At 50.7% G+C, this 19,449-nt stretch overlaps 1 protein-coding gene across 18 annotated transcripts in view; it reads right to left on the bottom strand.

Moving 5' to 3' along the window:
* The window catches only part of PLEKHA6 (pleckstrin homology domain containing A6), a 137,694-nt gene that overhangs the window by 36,098 nt on the left and 82,147 nt on the right, over positions 1 to 19,449 (bottom strand). For 17 of the 18 annotated variants that reach the window (XM_067729317.1, XM_067729332.1, XM_067729315.1 and 14 more), the window contains 4 exons: positions 8,486 to 8,566; positions 7,706 to 7,820; positions 2,151 to 2,255; positions 1,407 to 1,479 (listed from right to left, as the gene is read on the bottom strand). In XM_067729317.1, the coding sequence (XP_067585418.1) occupies positions 1,407 to 1,479; positions 2,151 to 2,255; positions 7,706 to 7,820; positions 8,486 to 8,566 (374 nt within the window). Of the gene's footprint in view, positions 1 to 1,406; positions 1,480 to 2,150; positions 2,256 to 7,705; positions 7,821 to 8,485; positions 8,567 to 10,701; positions 11,054 to 19,449 lie in introns of those variants that run through there. The other variant, XM_067729324.1, reaches the window with a different exon arrangement.

Genomic DNA, 19,449 nt, shown 5'->3' with positions numbered 1-19,449 from the left:
TGGACAGACCTCGGCATGGTACCCAGAGGATGGACTAAGCTAAAGGGACAGGAGGGCTGGGAGCCCAGAGCTTCTTCAGGAAGGCAGAGGCCATCATCCGCAGGAGGAGGTGGGCCCCCTGCCTGGCTGAGTCCACGCCAGTGTCTAGGGGTCTCCTGAGAGCACCTCTCAGTGCATAGTGACCCTCCATCTCCATGCCGCTTGAGTTCAGAGCTTCTTAATGTTCTCCCCTCACACCAGGCCCAGAGTGTCTTCCCTGCAGAGACCCTGGTTTTCCCTCCAGCTTCTGTTATACTCTGGCTCCTGCGCGGCCCTACATCCCGGGGCCCAGCCTGAGCAGATTCTTCTCCCTCAATCTTGGGGTTTCCTCTGTGACTAGACCCTGGACGTGCATCCCCTTCCTGATCTCTCTCCTTGGGATTCAGGTGCCTCAGGGCACAGGAACAGCAGTGTTCTAAGGGGGGGTGGTGGGGGTAGGGGGTGGGGGGTGGGGGGGTGGTCACTAGGTACAACCTTTGTTTGCCAAAGTTAATGATTCAGTGAATTGCTCCCAGGAGACCTGGAGAAATCAGAGATCTGCCATTCCCAGGGCATGGAGGAAAAGGAAACAGCCACTCTTGCTGCTGGATCATTTTATCCTCTCCTCAGCGCCCAGGCCTCGTTGCACGGCATCAGTGTGACAGAACCGTCACTGTCATCAACGCTCACTAGTTCCTCCCTGCCCTCCTTGACATATTGTTGCTGTACATACTTTAAAAATAACTTCCTAGAGGCTGCTGCACCACAGTTATAAGAGTTTTGCCCTCCTTTCTGTGGGCGAGGAAAGGGAGTGAGTGTTGGGGTGGGGAAAGGGGGCAGAAGCTGGGGGATAATCATTTACTCCACATTCATTGAGCACCTACTATGTGCCAGGTGCTGTTTTCAGTGCTGTGGATACAGCAGTGAACAAAACTGACCCCCAAATCCTGCCTACACAGATCGGATCATACATTCCAGTGGGATGGGGGAAGCTCAACATACAAGGTCCAATTAGCAGGTGACCTGCTAGTGATGACCAGGGACCCTCGTCTTCTTCCTCCTTTTCTTTTCCCACCCACGCCCTCCCCCGGACTTCACCCTCTGTCATCTGACTGTCTTGTTCATCCACCACACCACCCACCAGGGCCTAGAACTCTGCCTGAAATCTCGTAGGCACTCAGTAAATATTGCCGAATGTGAAATGAGTGAGTGAATGCGAGCTTTGTCTTTATCCCCTGTCACGTGCCACTGGTGCCGGAGACCACAGGGGGGATACGTGCCCCCCCACCCCCAACATCCATCAGAAACCGAGCCCTGTGACAGGGCAGAATGAGAAAGAGGGGGCCCTGGCTTCCCACAGCCCCTGCCAGTGCCAGGCGCAAGCTCACCTTTATAGTAGAAGAGGCAGCGATCCACCAAGACGAACCAGCGCTTATTCCACTGCTTAACCCCGGAGCTGGCCTGCAGGAGAAGTGGGGAATAGACAGGATAGTCTGTGACCTGGGCCTGGGGAGGTGGGTGTGTGCAGTGGAAAGAGTGCTGCACTCATTATAAGGACATCCTGCCTCTGTTTGCAGCTCTGCGACTAACAAGTGGCAGCAACCCCCAAGAGCCCTCAGAGGCAGGGAATGACATTACATTATTGCCTGTGACCTTCCACCTCTGTCATTCTGGGCCTCAGTGTCTCCCCCAGGGAAGATAAACAGTGCAGCGATGAGCCAGAAAGAGTGAGCAGAAGGTCCGGCAGGGATAATGGCCAGGTCAACGAGGAGAACTGGACCCCTAGACGTAGAGGAGACATCCCCCTCCCTTCATAGCAAGAGGGCCCTGCTGACTGAGCCACTGGGTTGCTCTGATAGGGTTGATGACAGCATATTTCAAAGTCATTGCATCTGCCCATCAGGAGACCTGGCTGAATTCCCAAATATAACACTAATTTCTCTGTGAGACTTTGGGAAGATACTCAACCTCTCTGAGCCTTTATTAAATTAGGAGATTTCGCAGAGATATCCCAAAATAGGACCTGGAGGGACATAGCAAAATATACATGGGCTGTTATAACTACAGAGGCATTACGGCACTATGAGGAGAAAGCAGGGATGCAGTGGGCAGAATGGAATAGGAGGCCTCACCTGCTTGAAAAGCCAGCCTGCCTTGGTGACAGGAGCACTGGGGTTCCGCTTCATGGAGTGCGAGCGCTTGCCGAAAGCGATGGCCTTGCGAGGCGTCCGGGTGGCCTAGGGATGCAGAGAGCAGCCAGCTTAACTCTTCCTCTCCTCCTTCCTGCTCCACCCGCAAGGGGAGCTGCCCTTGGTGGGAGCTATCCCTCTCCAGGGCCCTGGGGGCCCTCATGTTAAGAGGCCCAGGTGAGAAGCTTGGATCTCTTACTAACTCAAGGGCATGGCCTTTCAATTCTTTGCTCTTTCTCTTATCTCTAAAATGGGGTTCAAAATTATAGTCCTACCTGTCTCACAGCGATGTGTGTTTTTTGCTTTTTCTTAAGGAGAAAATAAGATTTTTCATTTCACTCCTGGCCTATCCTTCTCTACTGGCCTTACTCCTTACCTCTTTCATAATGCTTTCTCAGACCCATTCAACTTCAAGGAAATTCCCTACGTCATCATCTTCTCCAAGCCCAATTCATTCTTTTTTTTTTGCTTTTTTATAAGTGTATTTATTTAATTTATTTATTTTTGGTTGTGTTGGGTCTTCATTGCGGTGTGCGGGCTTCTCAGTGCAGTGGCTTCTCCTGTTGTGGAGCACAGGCTCCAGGCGTGCATCGGTAGTTGTGGCACATGGGCTCAGTAGTTGTGGCTCGCGGGCTCTAGAGCGCAGGCTCAGGAGTTGTCGAGCAGGGACTTAGATGCTCCGCAGCACGTGGGATCTTCCTGGACCAGGGCTCGAATCCACGTCCCCTGCATTTGGCAGGCGGATTCTTAATCACTGTGCCACCAGGGAAGCCCCCTATTCATTCTTGAATGTCCAGCACACCACAGAGCAGGGAGGATGTATGGGTGTTCTCCTAGCTCCTTATTGCCACTGGGACTTCCCCACATTCTGGCAACAATCTCTCTTTCTCGAAGTATCAGTGATCTTTCACTGTTTAGCCCTTCTCACCACTATCAGCTTCTAGCTTCTTTTTTCAGAGTCTAAGGATTTTTTTTTTTTTTTTTTTGCAGTACGCGGGCCTCTCACTGTTGTGGCCTCTCCCGTTGCAGAGCACAGGCTCCGGACGCGCAGGCTTAGCGGCCATGGCTCACGGGCCAAGCCACCCCGCGGCATGTGGGATCTTCCCGGCCCGGGGCACGAACCCGTGTCCTCTGCATCGGCAGGCGGACTCTCTACCACTGTGCCACCAGGAAAGCCCGAGTCTAAGGATTTTGATATCAGTCATCCTCTCCATTCTAAATCTTGCCATCATTGTAGACAATTTCATTGTTCCACAGTGAGAGGGAGGATGACCCATCCAGTGGCCTAACTTTAAACTACCTTGATGTCCTCAAGTCCAAAATCCTCCACTTCCAGCCCAGCCACTCACTCCCATGGCAACACCTTAGACTTGGCCAGCTCCCAAGCCCCTGTCAATTCTCATATCCCTATCTTCTGAGCACAGCATCCCATCCTCTGGGCTGTCTCATTCCATCCCTAAACGACACCAACTTTTCTACTCCACTGAGATCCCCAACTCCTCAATACTTGCCTTTTTTCCCTGGATCCATGAGCTACCTCCTGGTGTTAGTTGTTTCCCTACAAATAGGCCCCCTGGTGGAATAGATGAACCGCACTGTCCAACACCAACACCCTATCCAGTGCCTTTCCACTTGATCTTCTCTGAAACTCTAAATCCCCGATTAATCAAATTATCCACCCTCCCTGCACTCACAGTCAGACTACAGTGCTGCTGGAGAACAACCACACCACAGTACAGATGAGGCCACCGTGACCCTCAGTCCCTGGCGCTCCGCTGCACACCCTCACCTCTCTCCCGAGTCCAGCGACCTGCCCGCCGCTGCCTTCCCCGCAGTGGCTTGGATCCGCCCCCACAGAGAAAATTGAGGTTGTCAGACACGCGCTTCCTCAATTTCACACCCTTTTACCCAGAAAATTACTGCCCTTACCACTCTCCTTGTCTCTTTCCCTTCAATGTCAGAAGAAGAGGCGTTTTCCTCCTTTCCAAGGCTATCGGGCCCAGCCTGCTGTCTCCTCTGAGACTTGCTTCATTGATAACCTCTCAAATCTGTCTTCATGTTTTCCTCCTCCACTGGCTGCTTCTCCTAAGCAAACATGCTCGGCTCTCTTCATCTTAAAGCATCCCTCTGTCTGTCTGTCTCTCTCTCACTGTCTGTCTCTGTCTCTCTCAGTCGTTCTCTCTCCTCCTTCTCACTGTCCCTCACGGCCCCCTCCACCCTCCACCAGCTGTCCCCGTCAGGTAACACCTTCCCTCCCTTCTCTCTCTTTCTCCTCAGAGGTAGGCTGCTGGGAAGAGTCCTGACTTCCTCTCCTGCCTTTACTCCTAAACCTCCTCCACTCTTTTCAGAAATGGTCCCTGCAATGTCAACTCAGGCCACTCAGTCCCTGACATCCTTAAGCACCGATAATGTGAAACTTTCTGTCCTTCCCGGAACTCTTCTTTTGGTTTCTGGGGCACTATTCCTTACTCTTCAATATTTGCATCTGTGGCCAGTCCTTCTCAATCTCCACCTCCACTCTAAGTGTTGACAGACCTCAAACTTACGCTTTTAGTCTCGTCATACATTGTGCCTGTGTAATGTCATCCATACCCATTGCCTCAGCTGCCAGCAATATGCTGAAAACTCCCTAATCTATATCTAGATTCATTTGCTAGAATGAATCTAGATATAGATTCATTTGTCCCAGTCCATTTGCTCACTAGTTGTCCAACTAGGATTAAATAAGTGCAGAACCAAACTCATCCTCTTTCTAACCAACTGGTTCTTCCGTAGTTCTCATCTCAGTGACTGGGCCACAATCTACCCAGTGGCCCAAACCAGAACTCTGAACAAGCTCACCCCATCCCCTCCTCCCTCCATTCCTCCACACCACCATTTACGCAGGGCTGACAAGTCTGTCTTCTTAATGGATCTCAAGCCTGTCCTTTCTTCTCCAATGCCGCTGTTGGTGCCTCATGGGTTGTCATCTCTTCTGCTTAAAATTTCTCACTACCTCTCGTCACTTAGGAGAGAATTCCAATCCTCAGCACAGCACACAAGGACAGGTCTACAAGATCTGGCTGGGGACCACCCACTTTCTGCCACTCCACCGGAAAGGCACCACCGCTGGTCACGCCAAACTCCGAGTGGTTCTCTCCCATCTCCCTAGGACTTTGCTCACCATGGGAGGCGGGGGAACCCCACTTCCCTTGTCCACTACCAAATCCCAACTCATCCTTCACAGCCTAGTGCAGGCCCCCCTAGTCCCCGAAACCCCCCTGTTCTCCCAGAGTAGTTGTTGCTCCCTCTTCTCAGAAACTTCCCATAGTCTAGAATCTGTCGCACTGCAACAGAACTGTGGACTTTCTGTCTCCCGTACGAGACTGGGAGCTCTTTGTAGGGAGAAATTTTGTTTTGTTCATCTCTTTATCACCAGAGCCTAGCAAGGTGTCCAGCTATCAATAAGCACTTAGTAAATACTTGTAGAAGGAAGGAAAGAAGAAACTGGGGTTTATCATAAAGTACTTCCCAAACTGGAAAATGAAATTATTTTCTGTACTTTACTTGTAAAAACCCACATATAATGGCGGAGATCAGCCATCTGAAGAAGGCATCCACCACCCTCAGAATATGTAAATCCTAAAATCTTTCCCTTTTCTCTCAGTCCGTCATCTGTCATAGTTTCACCTGCTCTCTGCAGCCTAAAAGCTGCTCCCTGCCACTTCAGCCATTCCCCTGCCAACCCCTCAGTAATACTCTAGCCTCCTTATCTTTCTGCCACAGCTTCCCAGCAACCCTCAACCTTAGGTCAATGCAACCATCTGCCAGGCCATAGCACTGCTGGAGAAAAACCACACACACCTGTGGATCAGAGCCACACAGATTCAGTCTATGACCTCAGATGACCCTTCAGTATTATTGGGCAATATTCCAAATGTTCCTTGTTGACCACTGACCCTTGGGCTTATTCTGAAGCCCCCCACCCCCCAATGCCTCTCTATCAACCCCACTCTTCTCAGCAGAAAACCCTACCTCCTACTTCCCTGCAAAAGTTGAAAACAACAGGTGGGAGCGTCTTGAACTTCCTAGCCCCACCGCCACGTTTCACGTACCTATCTTACACAGCCTCAGGAAGAGGGCCCCTCCCCTATCCAGGCTGACAGCACCTTTGCACCTGACTCCTGTCTCTACACAAACATGACTCATTGGCGATGCCCTTTCTCCTGAAACTACCTACTGGGTCATTCCCCTCCTACCCTTAACACTTTGAAACAAAACAAAATAAACAAAGAAAACCTCCCTGCATCTTGCATATCTCCTAGCTGCTACCCTCCACCCCTCATTTCCCTTCACAGTCAAGTTTCTTTAAAAAATCTTTTTTGAAATATTTCAAACATTTCAGAAAAGAAGGGACTAAATCACCACTGCATGTTGTTTTCCTTCCGTAATAAAACATAACAAATAGAGCTGAAATTCCCTTTGAACCCCCTCCCCAATCTCATTACCTTTTCTTCCTTCCTAGAGGTGACCACTGACCACAAATTAGTATGCCTGTCCATGGTTATATGTCTGTACTGCAAGCTTATCTATAAAAACGCTGAATTACTTTTCATGTTTGTACATTTTACATAAATGATACCACGTTTTTCATATCCTACAACTTGCTTTTTCCTCAGCATTATGTTGTTAAGGTTCATCGTTGTTATACAGCTCGCTCCAGTCCATTTTTAATTTTTGGAGAGTCCTCCATTGTATGACTACACTCCCATTTACTATCTAGTTTCTTTCTTTCTTTCTTTTTTTTTTTTTTTTACGCGCAGCCCTATCTAGTTTCATAGAAGAGCAGTTTTCTACTCTTCAGTGTCCTGTATCCGCCCTCCCATCTCCTCTTAAGCCCTCTCCAGCTTGTCTTTGTCTTCTGTGCTCCTCACACCACTGAACTGCTCTTATCAGGGTCTCCAATTACCACGATGTTGCTAAACCCCATGGATACTTTTAGCCCTTATCTTACTGGACTTCTTTGCAACATTCTTCTCTGATTACTTCCTCCTGATGGTCTCTTCCTTCCTCCTCCTTTCTGAGCACCCAATTGCCATTCTTCATGAGTTATTCTTCTTTCGCTGTCCCCCTAGATCAGTGGTTCTCAGTGAGGGTGGGGCAATTTTGTCCCACAGGGGGCATTTGACAATGTCTGGAGACATTTTTGGTTGTCACAGGGTGGGGGCTACTGGCATCTAGTGGGTAGAGGCCAGGGCTGCTGCTCAACATGCTACAGAGAAAGAATGGTCCCACACTACAAAGAATTATGCAGCCCCCAATGCTAATAGTGCTAAGGCTGAGAACCCCTGGTCTAGATGTTGGTCTTCTGTATGGTTCTGGTCTGAGCCCTCTTTCCTCCCCACTCTCCACTTCCTGCATCACGTCACCTGCTCTTTGGAACCTGCAGAAAAAAGTAAGCAGCCTAATACGTTTCCTAGGATTCCTCCCCAGCAGCTTGCATGGGGGACTGGACTTACCCGGACACTGGGCCGCTCTGGAGGGACCTCGGACACCATGTTGTGGTTGGATAGGTCACTGTTGGCAGTAGTTGGGCGTTTCCCACCTGTTTTATTGGACATGTCCAAGGTCGATCTGATTTCAAGTTGACCAAAAAAGAAGTGACTAGTGAGACCAAGAGACAATGGGTGCCACCCATCCCTTTTCCCAACCCTGCCCTTCACCGTTCCAGCATTCAGCACAAATTAGGTCCCCTCAGTGCTCCCGAGGGGTCCTCTCAGCGGCTGCCGCTGCTTTTCCGAGATTATATGCCAGTAACCCTGGACAGTCTCCTCTTTTTTTCCTGCAAATTTATCTTAAAAACCTAGACCCTAGGACTCTGGAACTCGGCCTGTGAGAGTCATTTAATTATCTTTTTTTCCTTTCATTTACTGAGCCAACATCAGAGGAATTAGCATTTGGCTCTCGTGGTCATAGCGGATTCCCTCACTGCTCTCCTCAGAGGCCCCTGGTGATTGATATGCCAGCCTCAGACATGTCTCACTCCTTTAGCTCGGCCCATGGGATGCACTAACCTGGGACCTGCAAGATTCCAGAAAAAGTGGTTGAGGGTATCAAGCCAGATGGGTCTCAGGAGTTTCCAGTCCTCAGAACTGAGGTGAGTGACCCTAAACCTCTCCTGCTCTCCTTTCTGACCCCCACTCTGTCCGCTGCCCTTCCTCTTCCTAGCTACACAGAGGCAGCGGGATGATGGTGGTTAAGGACAGAAAGGCCAAACAGCAAATAAGGGGTAAACGTACATTTTCAAGTCAAACTTTTTGTTTTCCTCTGGGACCTGGCCGGTCAGTGGGTGTAGAAATGTGTTCCGTCTTTCATTATGGCTGTGGAGGCAAAAGAGAGAGAGAAGCTGTGGTTAAGACGAAGAAGGCAGAGACACAGGCTAAAGGGTGGACAGGCCCTAGGCAGTGACAGGGATGGCGACCACACAGGAGCTCGTTGCTCTGTCCTCCAGTGGGACCGTAAGCCGCAAGACAGAGGGCTGGGCTGTAGAAGGTCATTTGGGGAGGGGAGGGGAGGGGAGGGGAGGGGAGGGGGCGGGAAGATGTCTTTCTGACAGTGTTAATTACTTACTAGAGATCCCCAGGCTGGAAAGAAACCCCACTTAACCCTTTCAGTGGCCATCCTGGGCATGCATGTGGGGGGCGGGGAGGGGCTCCAATAGTCAAGACTTGGTGTTTGGCTGGTTTCCTCCCAGGGACAACTCCTGCCAGGGCTCCACATAAAAACCGCTCACTCATTATTTGCTAAAAGATTTCTCTTGCAACCTTGGACTCCTTCCTCTCCTGCTCTATCTCTTTCTTCAAATGAAATGAGACATCCAGAAATTCCATCCTTGAGCTTGGGCTGGGCTCCACTCACACCCCAAGTCCAGGGCCTCCCCGTCTAGGGGCTACCTGACTAGCCGACACCTCAGGAGCTGTCCAGCATGGAGGTGAGTGCTGGCTCTCAGTCAGATCTAATTAAGGGATGCTGTGGCCGGGGAGGGTAGTGCGGACAGCCTGCCAGGAAGCAGGGGCGAACATGGGCCAGGGCCGGGGTCTGTGCAGAGGCAGATGGGAGGCTCCCTTGGGAGCTGTGGCTCTTCTGGCTGGCTGGCTTCCACGCTAGCTCCCGGTGGCTCTGCAGGGAGGTAAGGGAGGAAGGGCAGCGGACAGAGCTTAGGGAGGGGCTGGTACAGAGGGTCTAAGCCATACATGGCAGCAGTTTGAGATGATTTCTGAAAGCAGAGGGCCACCTGGCAAGAAAGCTGTGGGAGATTCAAGCGTGCAGCCAGCGGGGGGCTGGAACAATTTTAAGGTCCTCTTCACCTACCCCTCTTGGGAGATACTGTAAGAGCCCAGAGCATGCTCCGTCCACCCCCAGAAGCTGGTGCCTGCACAGAGCCTACCAAGGCTGCACGGCGGCTTGTGGGTCTTAGTACCAGGCCACCACGCACGCCCACAGCAAAGGGCCAGCGCTCTGCTTGGCAAGTGGCAGGTTAGCTAGCACCAGGGGAAAACAGTGTGGTCCCTTCAGCTGCATGAGAGAAGTAAAACAACCTTTTGGAGAGCACCCTTCCATCGCCAAGGACGCTTCCCAGCCCTTAAGATGTCTGCTGAAGCTAAAGATCATATCGGAGGGTATGTTTTCAGCTTCCAAACCAGTCATGTTCAGATCGAATCCAAAGACATGTGGGAGACAGAAGCCCAGTGGGCAGTGGCCACAGCCTCTGTGGAAATCTGGTTTTGCAGCCAGGACCCTAAATCTGGCCAGTGTCTATTCGGCCTGGGTTCTAACTCTAGCACATTGATAACCCGCTCCCTGCTTCTCAAACTCTACTCCTCCCTTCTTCCCAGGTCCAATAAGGATGCTCTCCTCAACTTAACCACAGGGGATCTTTGCAAGGAACAGTAGCCGTTTCCAGTCACCCTCATCCCTGGCCCTGCCTCATCTAGGGGTGGAGGCAGGCAGTCTGTGACAGCTAAGATTTCTGAGGCACCAAGGTCTCTGCTGTTTCCCAGTGGCACAGATCACCTGCCCCCCGACACCCCTCCACCCATTCCGTTCCCTTCGGCCCATTCTGCTGTACACAGTCCCTGTGCCAACTCGGCTGGAACCTTTCCTGCAGGCACTGGTACAGATGGATAGATGGACGGAGAGACAGACACACACAGAGGCACACACACCGTCTGCTGTCAGCTGGTACAAGTCTTTCAGAGGACACCAAATTTCTTCCTGCCCCAGACTCTCCTACCCAGTAACCCCTACAAATGATGTCCTCGCTCCCTCCCGGCGCTACCAATTTCAAAACAGCTTCCCCTTCACAAGCACTGCAATGCAGCAACCAATGACCTAACTGTTCTCCCTTCTCCAGGTCACACGGGGCAGGCCCCTCACTCTGACGCCCCCTGATCCAGTGACCTGCCCACTCAGCTCTCACTTCACTTGACTCACAGCCCACTGAAGAAATCCCTACCTGACCCGTCGATCAGCTCGAAACTTCAACATCTTTTAGGCAGCTTTGTCCCCTGTTTGGCAGCCTCAGAGGACCCACCAGCCACCCTGCTCGTACCATCCCTCTGAGAAGTCAGTCCTCCGGTCCGGCTCGCCGTGCCGTGGCTGAGCTCCAGGTGCACGTGGCAGCGGCAGGCGCTGCTCTTTCCCCTCCTCCTGGCTCCAGCACCAGGAAGGGGGAGGGCCCCTTGGTGGTAGGGGTGCCCAGGTGCCCTAGGGGGCCTGCAGCTTCCCAGCATTCAGACAGAACGCTGCCCGGCAGAGTGCCAGAGGCAGAATAAGTGAGCAGGGGATGACATCTTCTCAGTTCAGGTGCCCAAGGAGAAAATGCAAAAATGGAGAGGCGGAGTACACGGAGCAGGTGTACAACTTCCAGGTAGTCTGACCTCACCGAGCTAAGGACACAGAGTAGCTGGGCAGACGGAGGAGTCTGGGGCTGTATTCCCATCTGCACGGCAGAAACCCATGCCAGCCCAACCTGCAGGAAGACAGCCCTCCCTGCCTCCCCTCGCCAAGAACACAGGCCCTTGGGCTGAAATCCACTTGCTTCAGAGAGACCCTTTCGACCCAGTGGGCACAAGGGTTAAATGAGGCTCCAGATTCACGTGCTGCTATTGTCGTTGCTGCCGATGCCGGGAAGCTCTCTCTCCTCCCAGCCTGCCCAGCCTTCTGTACGGACAGGAGCATCATGAACACGAAGCTTGTCTGCAGCACCCCCCTACACACTCCCTTTAGACACAGCCCCAGGTTGCCTGCCCTCCTCTTGGGGTGGCCCAGCAGATGAAGGGCAAGTGAAGCACATGGGCGTGGGTGTCACGGAGCCAGAGCTGGTGGCGAGGACTGGCTTCTCCGCTTGGGTGAAATGGAAGAAAAGCTTCTTCCCAAATCTTAGGAGGAAGAGGGTAGCAAATGAGGCTCAGATGGGGTCACCATGTGTTTATTTCTGTAAATCTGCCCAGCTGCAATGTAATAAATTCCAGCTGGAAACTGTCAGATCTGCTCGGGGCAGGGAGGTTTGCATCGTTGTTAGCTACTCTGAACTCTCCAGAGATCCAAGATGGTCACATCTCTCCTTTTCCTAACGTCCTCTGTGTCTTAGGGCCCTCCACGCAAGGGGCTTCTGAAGGTCATCTCTTCCAAGCCCCTGCCTCCAGGCAAGCCTGCTCTCCAATCAGTCTCAGTAAGTGCCTTGTTTGTTTGTGAAGGGTTCCAGGAAAGGAAGCTCCGGACCCACTGTTATCTTATACTGCCTAGATGTTCTTTTCTGATATCAAATTTCAGTTCCTCTGGCTTTTGATATCATTCCATTTTTATCTTTGGATGACAGAAGTCTTTCTGACCAATGTGGTTCCTTTCAGCAGCACCAGGCATTCTGGTGACATCATAGTTTGTTGTTATGGCAATTTTGTGATGTCAACAGACACTGAAAGGGAGGAGCTAATCTAATTTTTTGGATTGAGGACAGAACTCAGAGAACAAAGCAATCAGTGAATGGAAAAGGACAACATAATTATTTAACCCGTGATGAGTCAAGCTGGGTGGATATAGCTGGGGTCAACAGCTGCTGATACTTAAGCAACTAATCCTAAATCCAAAGGTCAATATATTCAGCCATTTAGTGGTACATCTGCAAATGCTTTATCCTGATGACAAGTGGCTTCACTTTCCAGATCCCACCTCTCCAGTCCCTAATCCAGTTACTGGAGCCCTGCTGTGGTTATGGAGAGCTGGGCCCTCTCCTGATGCCCGCTTGGGGTCTCTGCCTGTGCACAGTAGGTACCCAATAAATATTTGTTGAATGAATAAGTGAATGAATGAATGAACAAAAGAAACTCCATATGCTCTGATTTAATTTTTAGCCACCTGCATTTGGAGTTTAACATTCTATTACCAAGGGCTTCCCTATCTTTGCTCTCTCTTAAAATTAATTACTTCCTCTCCATGAGAGCAGCTCTGTTTTTGTCCCCTCACCCCTTCACTTAGCTCCCCTGCCTGGCTCCCCCTTGAATATATAGCTTGGCTTTGATCCATCTTCATTAGGAGGGGAAGAAAATTAAGCTCATCTGCACAGAAGGAGGGGTGGAGGTGCCTTGGGAAATGAGTTTTCTTCCTCTAGAAGACAAAAATATCCCTTTCCCTTCAATTTGAGCTCAGGGGCCTCCCACAGCCTTTGCTTAACTTGCAAGTTAAATTACTTCTCCCATGCCCACTGAAGATAGCACAGGAGGAGGAAGGAAGGCTCAAGGGTTTCCCCTGCTTGTCGAGAGCTCTGAAATCCTCAGGATTAAGTGAGCACACAGAATGCCTGGCTGGAGTTTCTTTCCTTTGCCACTAAACTGCACAGATGACAGGTTTTCATTAGGTTAGACACCAGGAAGAACTTACCAGGTATGGAACATTAAAAAAGGGAAACAGGGACAGGTAATCAGGTTTTTTTTTCCCTCTCCTCTTCCCTTTCTTTTGGGATGTCAAAGGCCTCCATTTCTCAAGAACAAATGGTTATGAATCCATCTCCAAATGGACTCCTTGAATTCCACCCAAGGGAAGGGGGAATCTCAAGCAATAAAGGAGATTTTGCTATGAAGACAGGAGCAACCCTAAACTCCCGAGTTGCCCACTAGGTGTTCCCCTATCCACGGTACCTATGAAGGTGGCCCCAATGGCAGTGCCGTCAGTGAGAAGAGAATTGGCAACACCGGGCTTTCAGTCCAAGGTCCAACATGAGGGTGACTTGACTTCTTTGGCCCTTAGTTTTCTCACATGCAAATGAGGTACTTTCTAATTCTATGAAATAATAACTGGAAACTTTCAAAATGTGAACTATTTTATGCACAAGAGATAATGCCTATGATTATTCTGCTTAAAAACAAATCAAGAGGGACTTCCCTGGCGGCGCAGTCGGTAAGACTCCACACTCCCAATGCAGGGAGGCTGGGTTAGGGAACTAGATCCCACATGCATGCTGCAACTAAGAGTTCACATGCCACAACTAAGGAGCCCATGTGCTGTAACTAAGGAGCCCACCTGCCACAACTGAGGCCTGCCACAACTAAGACCCAGCTCAACCAGATAAATAAATAGATAGATAGATAGATAGATAGATAAATAAATAAGTAAATATTTAAATATTAAAAAAAATCAAGAAATATGCTAGGTACTGGAGCTAGAAAATGAAAAACACACAGTCTCAGGCTTAAGATGGCAGTGGATGGAGCAGGGGCTGGGAATGCGGGGACTGGCATTCCAGAAGTGCCAAAACCAATCAATTGCAAAGAAAAGAGGTAGATCCTCTCCGTTTTCCAAGCGTTTGTCCTCCATCTAGTTTGGGCTTTTCTACAGTTCTACAAACACCTGCAGCCTCTAACTTCAGGCGCTAGTGACAGCCTCACTATGGAGGTAACTGTGTACTGATTCATCTCCAAACGTCCTCCCCGAGAATCGGTATCTATCTGGAGTGATACCTGGCACTACACAGTCAAAAGGAGCAAAATCAACCCGGGTCTTCGTGACTCTTTGCAGACATGCATGTCTGCACATGTGTGCACACACACGCACCACACACTCAGGATGGACACCCAGAGGTCCCACCGTGATAAATACTGAAGGACTAGAGAGATACATTCAACTCCTTCCACCCTGGGCCCCTCTTGGTTATCTGCAGGACACCAAGCTGCGGCGTCCCCAGAGCTCCTGAGAATGAGCCCCGCCAGGCTTTCCCATCCAGACAAGGCTTTGGCTTCTGGCATTATCGCTCATTAGATAGAGGACTGTGAGGCGAGTGGGAAGGAGGGCTGCTATGGCCCATGCCTCCCACTTCCTTCTCCCCCAGCTAGCAAATTCCAAGCTCAGACTGTCCACACACCAGGGAGGATTTCTGCAGCCGACAAAGGAGGCGAAGGTGGGGAGACTTTTGACTCCTGCTCTCCACCTCCCCTCTGGATCTCATCATCATTTTCAAGGAGCTTTATGTGTTCTACCTTTCCCTCCCAATGAAAAAACAACTTGGTTTACATTCTCAACAATCCTGATGTGCCTGATTCCTGAGACTCCCACCAACCCCCGTCATTCCTAGGAAAAAGTACACTTCCTAGCCAAGTTCTCCCCACCCAAATCCCTCCGCAGCCACACAAAGGGGAGGTTGAAAGGGGTCGGCCCTGGTGGCACCTCTAGGTATTTGCACGTGGGAAAGGCCCCTCTACCTGACACTGTCTTTTTTCCAAATGCTGCCAACAGATCAAAATACCAGTCCTGCAGGCTCTAGGGACACAGCTGTCAGCCCTGTACTTGCATTTACTCTCTTCTCTCCTCCCTGCCCTCGCTCCAGCCCTCCTCCTGCGCCACAGTCATTTCCAAACTGGCAAGATTAGAGTGTCTTCTCCAAGTAAGCTTGGAGCATCCAAAAATGCTGGCTACTGGGCTGAGTGCCTAGGAGATAAGGCTCAGGCTGCTCTCTTTCCTGCTAAACTCTGTCTGTCCTCACAGCCCCTTCCCTGCCCCAAAGGGTCAAAACACCTTTTCCTTCCCTGCTATGACCAATCATGGAACACTGGGGGAATTTCACCTGAGTTTGGCCCCTACCTCAGGTAGAAAGCAGAAAAGCTGGCTCAGTAGCCAAGGGATGGAAATTACAAATCAGGGATCCAGATCCAGCCTTCCTCCCTTCCATCCTAGGTGGACATCCTTCTCTAGTCTCTCACTAGATAATCTCCTGAGCCTGGACATTCAAGCTTACAACTGCAGGTAAGGGTATGGGGGCCTTGTGTACTCTTTAGTCAGGGCAATGCTTCACTGTGTGTACGTGAGCGCGTGCGTGTGTGTTTATGTGTAGTGTGTGTGTGTCTGGCGAGGGGGAGAGTACAGATATCACTCAGGGGAAGTTCATGGGGAATCTTCATGCTGATCTACCCCAACTTGGATGATCTTATCTTCAAACTGATTATTTTACTTTATGGAACTCCACTTGTCTTCTGAAAAATAAAGATAAACAGAGTGGATACTCAGCATAACCATGCCAGTTATTAAAATGCTGAAGTTCTTCCATATTGGTTGGTAAAGGGCTACTCTTCCAATAAGGAAGAATTTCAATATTTTAATAACCGGCCCTCCCCTCCTCTATGTGATCCAGAGACACCTTGGGGCCCTCCAGGACTCCAGGCCAGTGTCCTTTCTGGTTGATAAATTACTGAGTGTCATTGCTGGGATGACCATTCCTTAACTATCTGAACACCGACGGCCCTTCCAGGTGTTAAGAACTGTGATTCTGAGCACAGAAGTCATCTCAGGCAGCTCGAGAGGCATTTCCCCCCTCACACGCTGGCCCAACTTGGAAAACTGGGGCAACCCAGCTCCCTGGGGTTCCTCAGGCTCCTTGCCCTTGTGCCTCTGTGCTGTCCCTGCTCAGGGGAAAAGGAAATGAAAGGAGAAACGGGAGCTCTCTACGGCTCCAGCTCCACATTTTCCTTCTCTCATCCTTCCCCTGAGTGGCCCCCAGCTAAGGCAGATAGAAGCAGAGGGAAAAGGGCTCCAGTCCCCTCCCCTCAGCCTCCAACCTGCTTTCTCCGACAGTCAGCAACTGGAAAGAGGCCCAAGAGGTAACGGGCAGAGCAATAATTAATTACCACCCCCCCCCGACACACACACACCCCACCGCCAAGCTCTGAGCCAAATCCCAAACCCCTACCCTTCAGAGACTGAGGAAGCCCAGCTGTCTGCTTCTAGGCCCATGGAAGGTCACTCGAGCCAACCTTCCTCATTCCTAGCTCAGCAGATTTGGTCCTGGTGTCCCACAGACAGAAGTCACCCCACCCACCCCCAGGGAACGAATTGTACAAAGTGAGTGTTTGGAGAGTAATGCAGCTGGGCTGGTGCCCCTCCTTCCACACCCTCAAAAGCTACAAATGCCTTCTTGGTTCCCAATCCAGCAATCTGTGGGCGTCAAGCTCTTCCATGGCTCAGTTTCCTCGTTTTAGGAATGAAACAGTAGTAATAAGTGGTGGCCTGTTTAGAAGACAACACAAATTTCCTACTAGACTAGACAGCAGAGGAAGAAAGGTGATGATGCTCTGAAGGCGTAAACACAGGGAAACCATTAAACTCATGTGGTCTCTGGTCCTTGCACTGGGAAGAAGGCAAGGCCCATTCCAGAGTCAGGGGAGCCGAGAGTCACTGCCCCAGCTATAGTGACAAGAGAGACAAGACAAAGTTCCCGTCTCCTTGGTTGTCTCCAGGCCCTGCTACTTCTCCAACCTGAGCTCCTCATCTCCGGGAGAGAAGAGAGCCTCATGGTTCAGGGGGGAGACTACAGCTCCACAAGGCCCGCTGCAAGAACACAGGGGTGAAAGTCACAAACCCTCTTGCTGCTAACCCCCACGGGCTACAGGTCTGGGCACTGTGTGTGATGTAGGGTGGGAGGTACCCAAAAATGTTAGTCCGACCACACCTGCCTGGGTGCACACAAACTGCTTACAACCTGGACCTTCTTTGTCACTGTGCCTGGCCGGCACCTCACACCCAGACACTGAATGGCTGTCTGGTGGAGTGGCTTAGAGGCAGGCCAGTGGTCTGACCACAGTGGGAGGAGGCAACATGTGCTGTTCTGCTCTGGGATGTTGAATTGCTAGTGCGAGGCAGGAGAGCTCAGTCTTGAATCCTCTCACAAGGGAATCCAATGGGTGGGTTCCGTCTGCTCCATGGCCCCTCCTCTCCCCTCTCACTTCCTACTGGCCAGCCAGACTCTATAAGAGTCTACTGAGCAGAGGCTTTGTCTGGGGAAGAAGAGAGCAATAAATCAATGGGAGCAGGAAGGCAGGAGCCTCGGCGACTGCTTTGGGAGAAGGAGGCCCCCACCTCGGAGGGCTGCATGGGGTGTGGATGCAAAGGCAGGTGGGACGGCAGCAAAGCTCTAGTGTGAGCACTGCTTCTCACCTGCCCCCTGAGAGGGCTCAGCTTCTTGTCTCTCCTAGATTGGGAGTAACGGGTGAGCAGGGATGCAGATGGATTGTGGGAAATTTTGAACGCCTCCTTCTGCAGGGAGTGAGGAATCTGGAACTTCCCATGTACTCAGGGAGCTTGCTAAGGGCTCAAAGGGCAGAGGAATCTCCCCGGATTGCTGTCTGCTGTAGAAAAGATCCAAAAGGAGCTTGGGGACAAGGGCCACCAGTGGAACCAGCCAGGAAATGACTGTGTCTGGAGAGAGACGTTGTTGTCTCCACCTCTGTGTGCTGAGAAAAATCATTGTGAGCTCCCTTGACATCCCAGAGAGGGAAAGTGAGACCTGGAAGGGAAAGGACTTGGAGAACTTTTGAAGAGAGCTGTAACATGAAAACAAAGAATGGCTGGCACGTGGCTGTGGCTGAGCAGTACTGACCTCTTTACTTTTCTGGGCCTCAGTTTCCCCATCTGTAACATGGAATGATACCACATTGCTGGGAGGATTAAACAAGATCACATATTTAAAGCACCTAGGAGAATGCTTGGCACATAACAGTTTCTCAGTCAGTGGCTGATGTTATAATCATTTATAAGATAAAGGAATGAAATAAAACAAGGAGTACTATTCCATCCAGTTTAGTAGCTGCTAGTCATATGTGGCTATTTACATTTTCATTAATTAAAACTAAATAAAATTAAAATTTCGGTTTCTCCGTCGCGCTAGCCACAGCTCAAGAGCCACCATGCCTAGAGGCCACCTAACTGGACAGGACAGTTGTAGCATGTTCCACCACTGTGGAGTATTCCATCGGATAGCACTGGGCTAGATGTTCCCTAAGCCACCTTCCAGTTCTAATCTTTTTGGACTCTATAAAACACGTAACTCCAAACCAGTCTGTCCTTCCTCCAGCTGATTATGTGTTCAGTGTCCTCAGGAAATGCAAGTTCTCTTACAGTCCTCAGCTAAACCAAAAAAAAAAAAGGAAATCTGCTACCAACAACAACAAAAAAGTTAAAAATCTAAAATCAAATGATACATTCCAAAGACCAATCAAAATTAATTTGGATAATACATCATTTTAAAATATATGCATTGGGCTTCCCTGGTGGCGCAGTGGTTGGGAGTCTGCCTGCTGATGCAGGGGACGCAGGTTCGTGCCCCGGTCCGGGAAGATCCCACATGCCGCGGAGCGGCTGGGCCTGTGAGCCATGGCCGCTGAGCCTGCGTGTCCGGAGCCCGTGCTCCGCAACAGGAGAGGCCACAACAGTGAGAGGCCCGTGTACCGCAAAAAAAAATAAAAATAAAAAAATAATAAAAATAATAAAATATATGCATTAAGACTCCCCTCCAGGGCTTGAAAATATTGTTACTAACAGCCCTACTGGGGGCAGGCCCTGGGGGAGGCAACTGGGAAAGGTTACAGAGAGGATCAAGGAGGTTGGAAAAGGTGAAAGAACAAGGAACTGTCCCTCCTTCCTGCCTCATTTTCCTTCTTGGATTGGCCAACTTCTGGAGAGGGTGGAGGGAGGAAGAGCAGACAGGTCGGCTGCATGGTCTGCAGGGTCCTGCGGTCCACAGTGGGAGGAGCCAGCACAGAGGGGAAGAGAGGGAAGAGGAACCGCCACCAAGGACAGCAGGCTCAGGAGTCTTCCTTCCCTTGCACTTCCCCTGTCTCCACCCCGGCCCCCACCCAGCCTGGAGCCTGTAGTAATCACAGGGATACAATCTGCTCCTAAACAAATAGCACATGAAGCTGGTGCCAGAGTGTGTCCATTGATA

The sequence above is a fragment of the Pseudorca crassidens genome, chromosome 2 (genome assembly GCF_039906515.1).
Source record: "Pseudorca crassidens isolate mPseCra1 chromosome 2, mPseCra1.hap1, whole genome shotgun sequence".
Classification (NCBI taxonomy): Eukaryota; Metazoa; Chordata; class Mammalia; order Artiodactyla; family Delphinidae; genus Pseudorca; species Pseudorca crassidens.
Note: the sequence above shows the minus strand (reverse complement) of the source record. Positions and strands in the feature narration are given on the sequence as shown.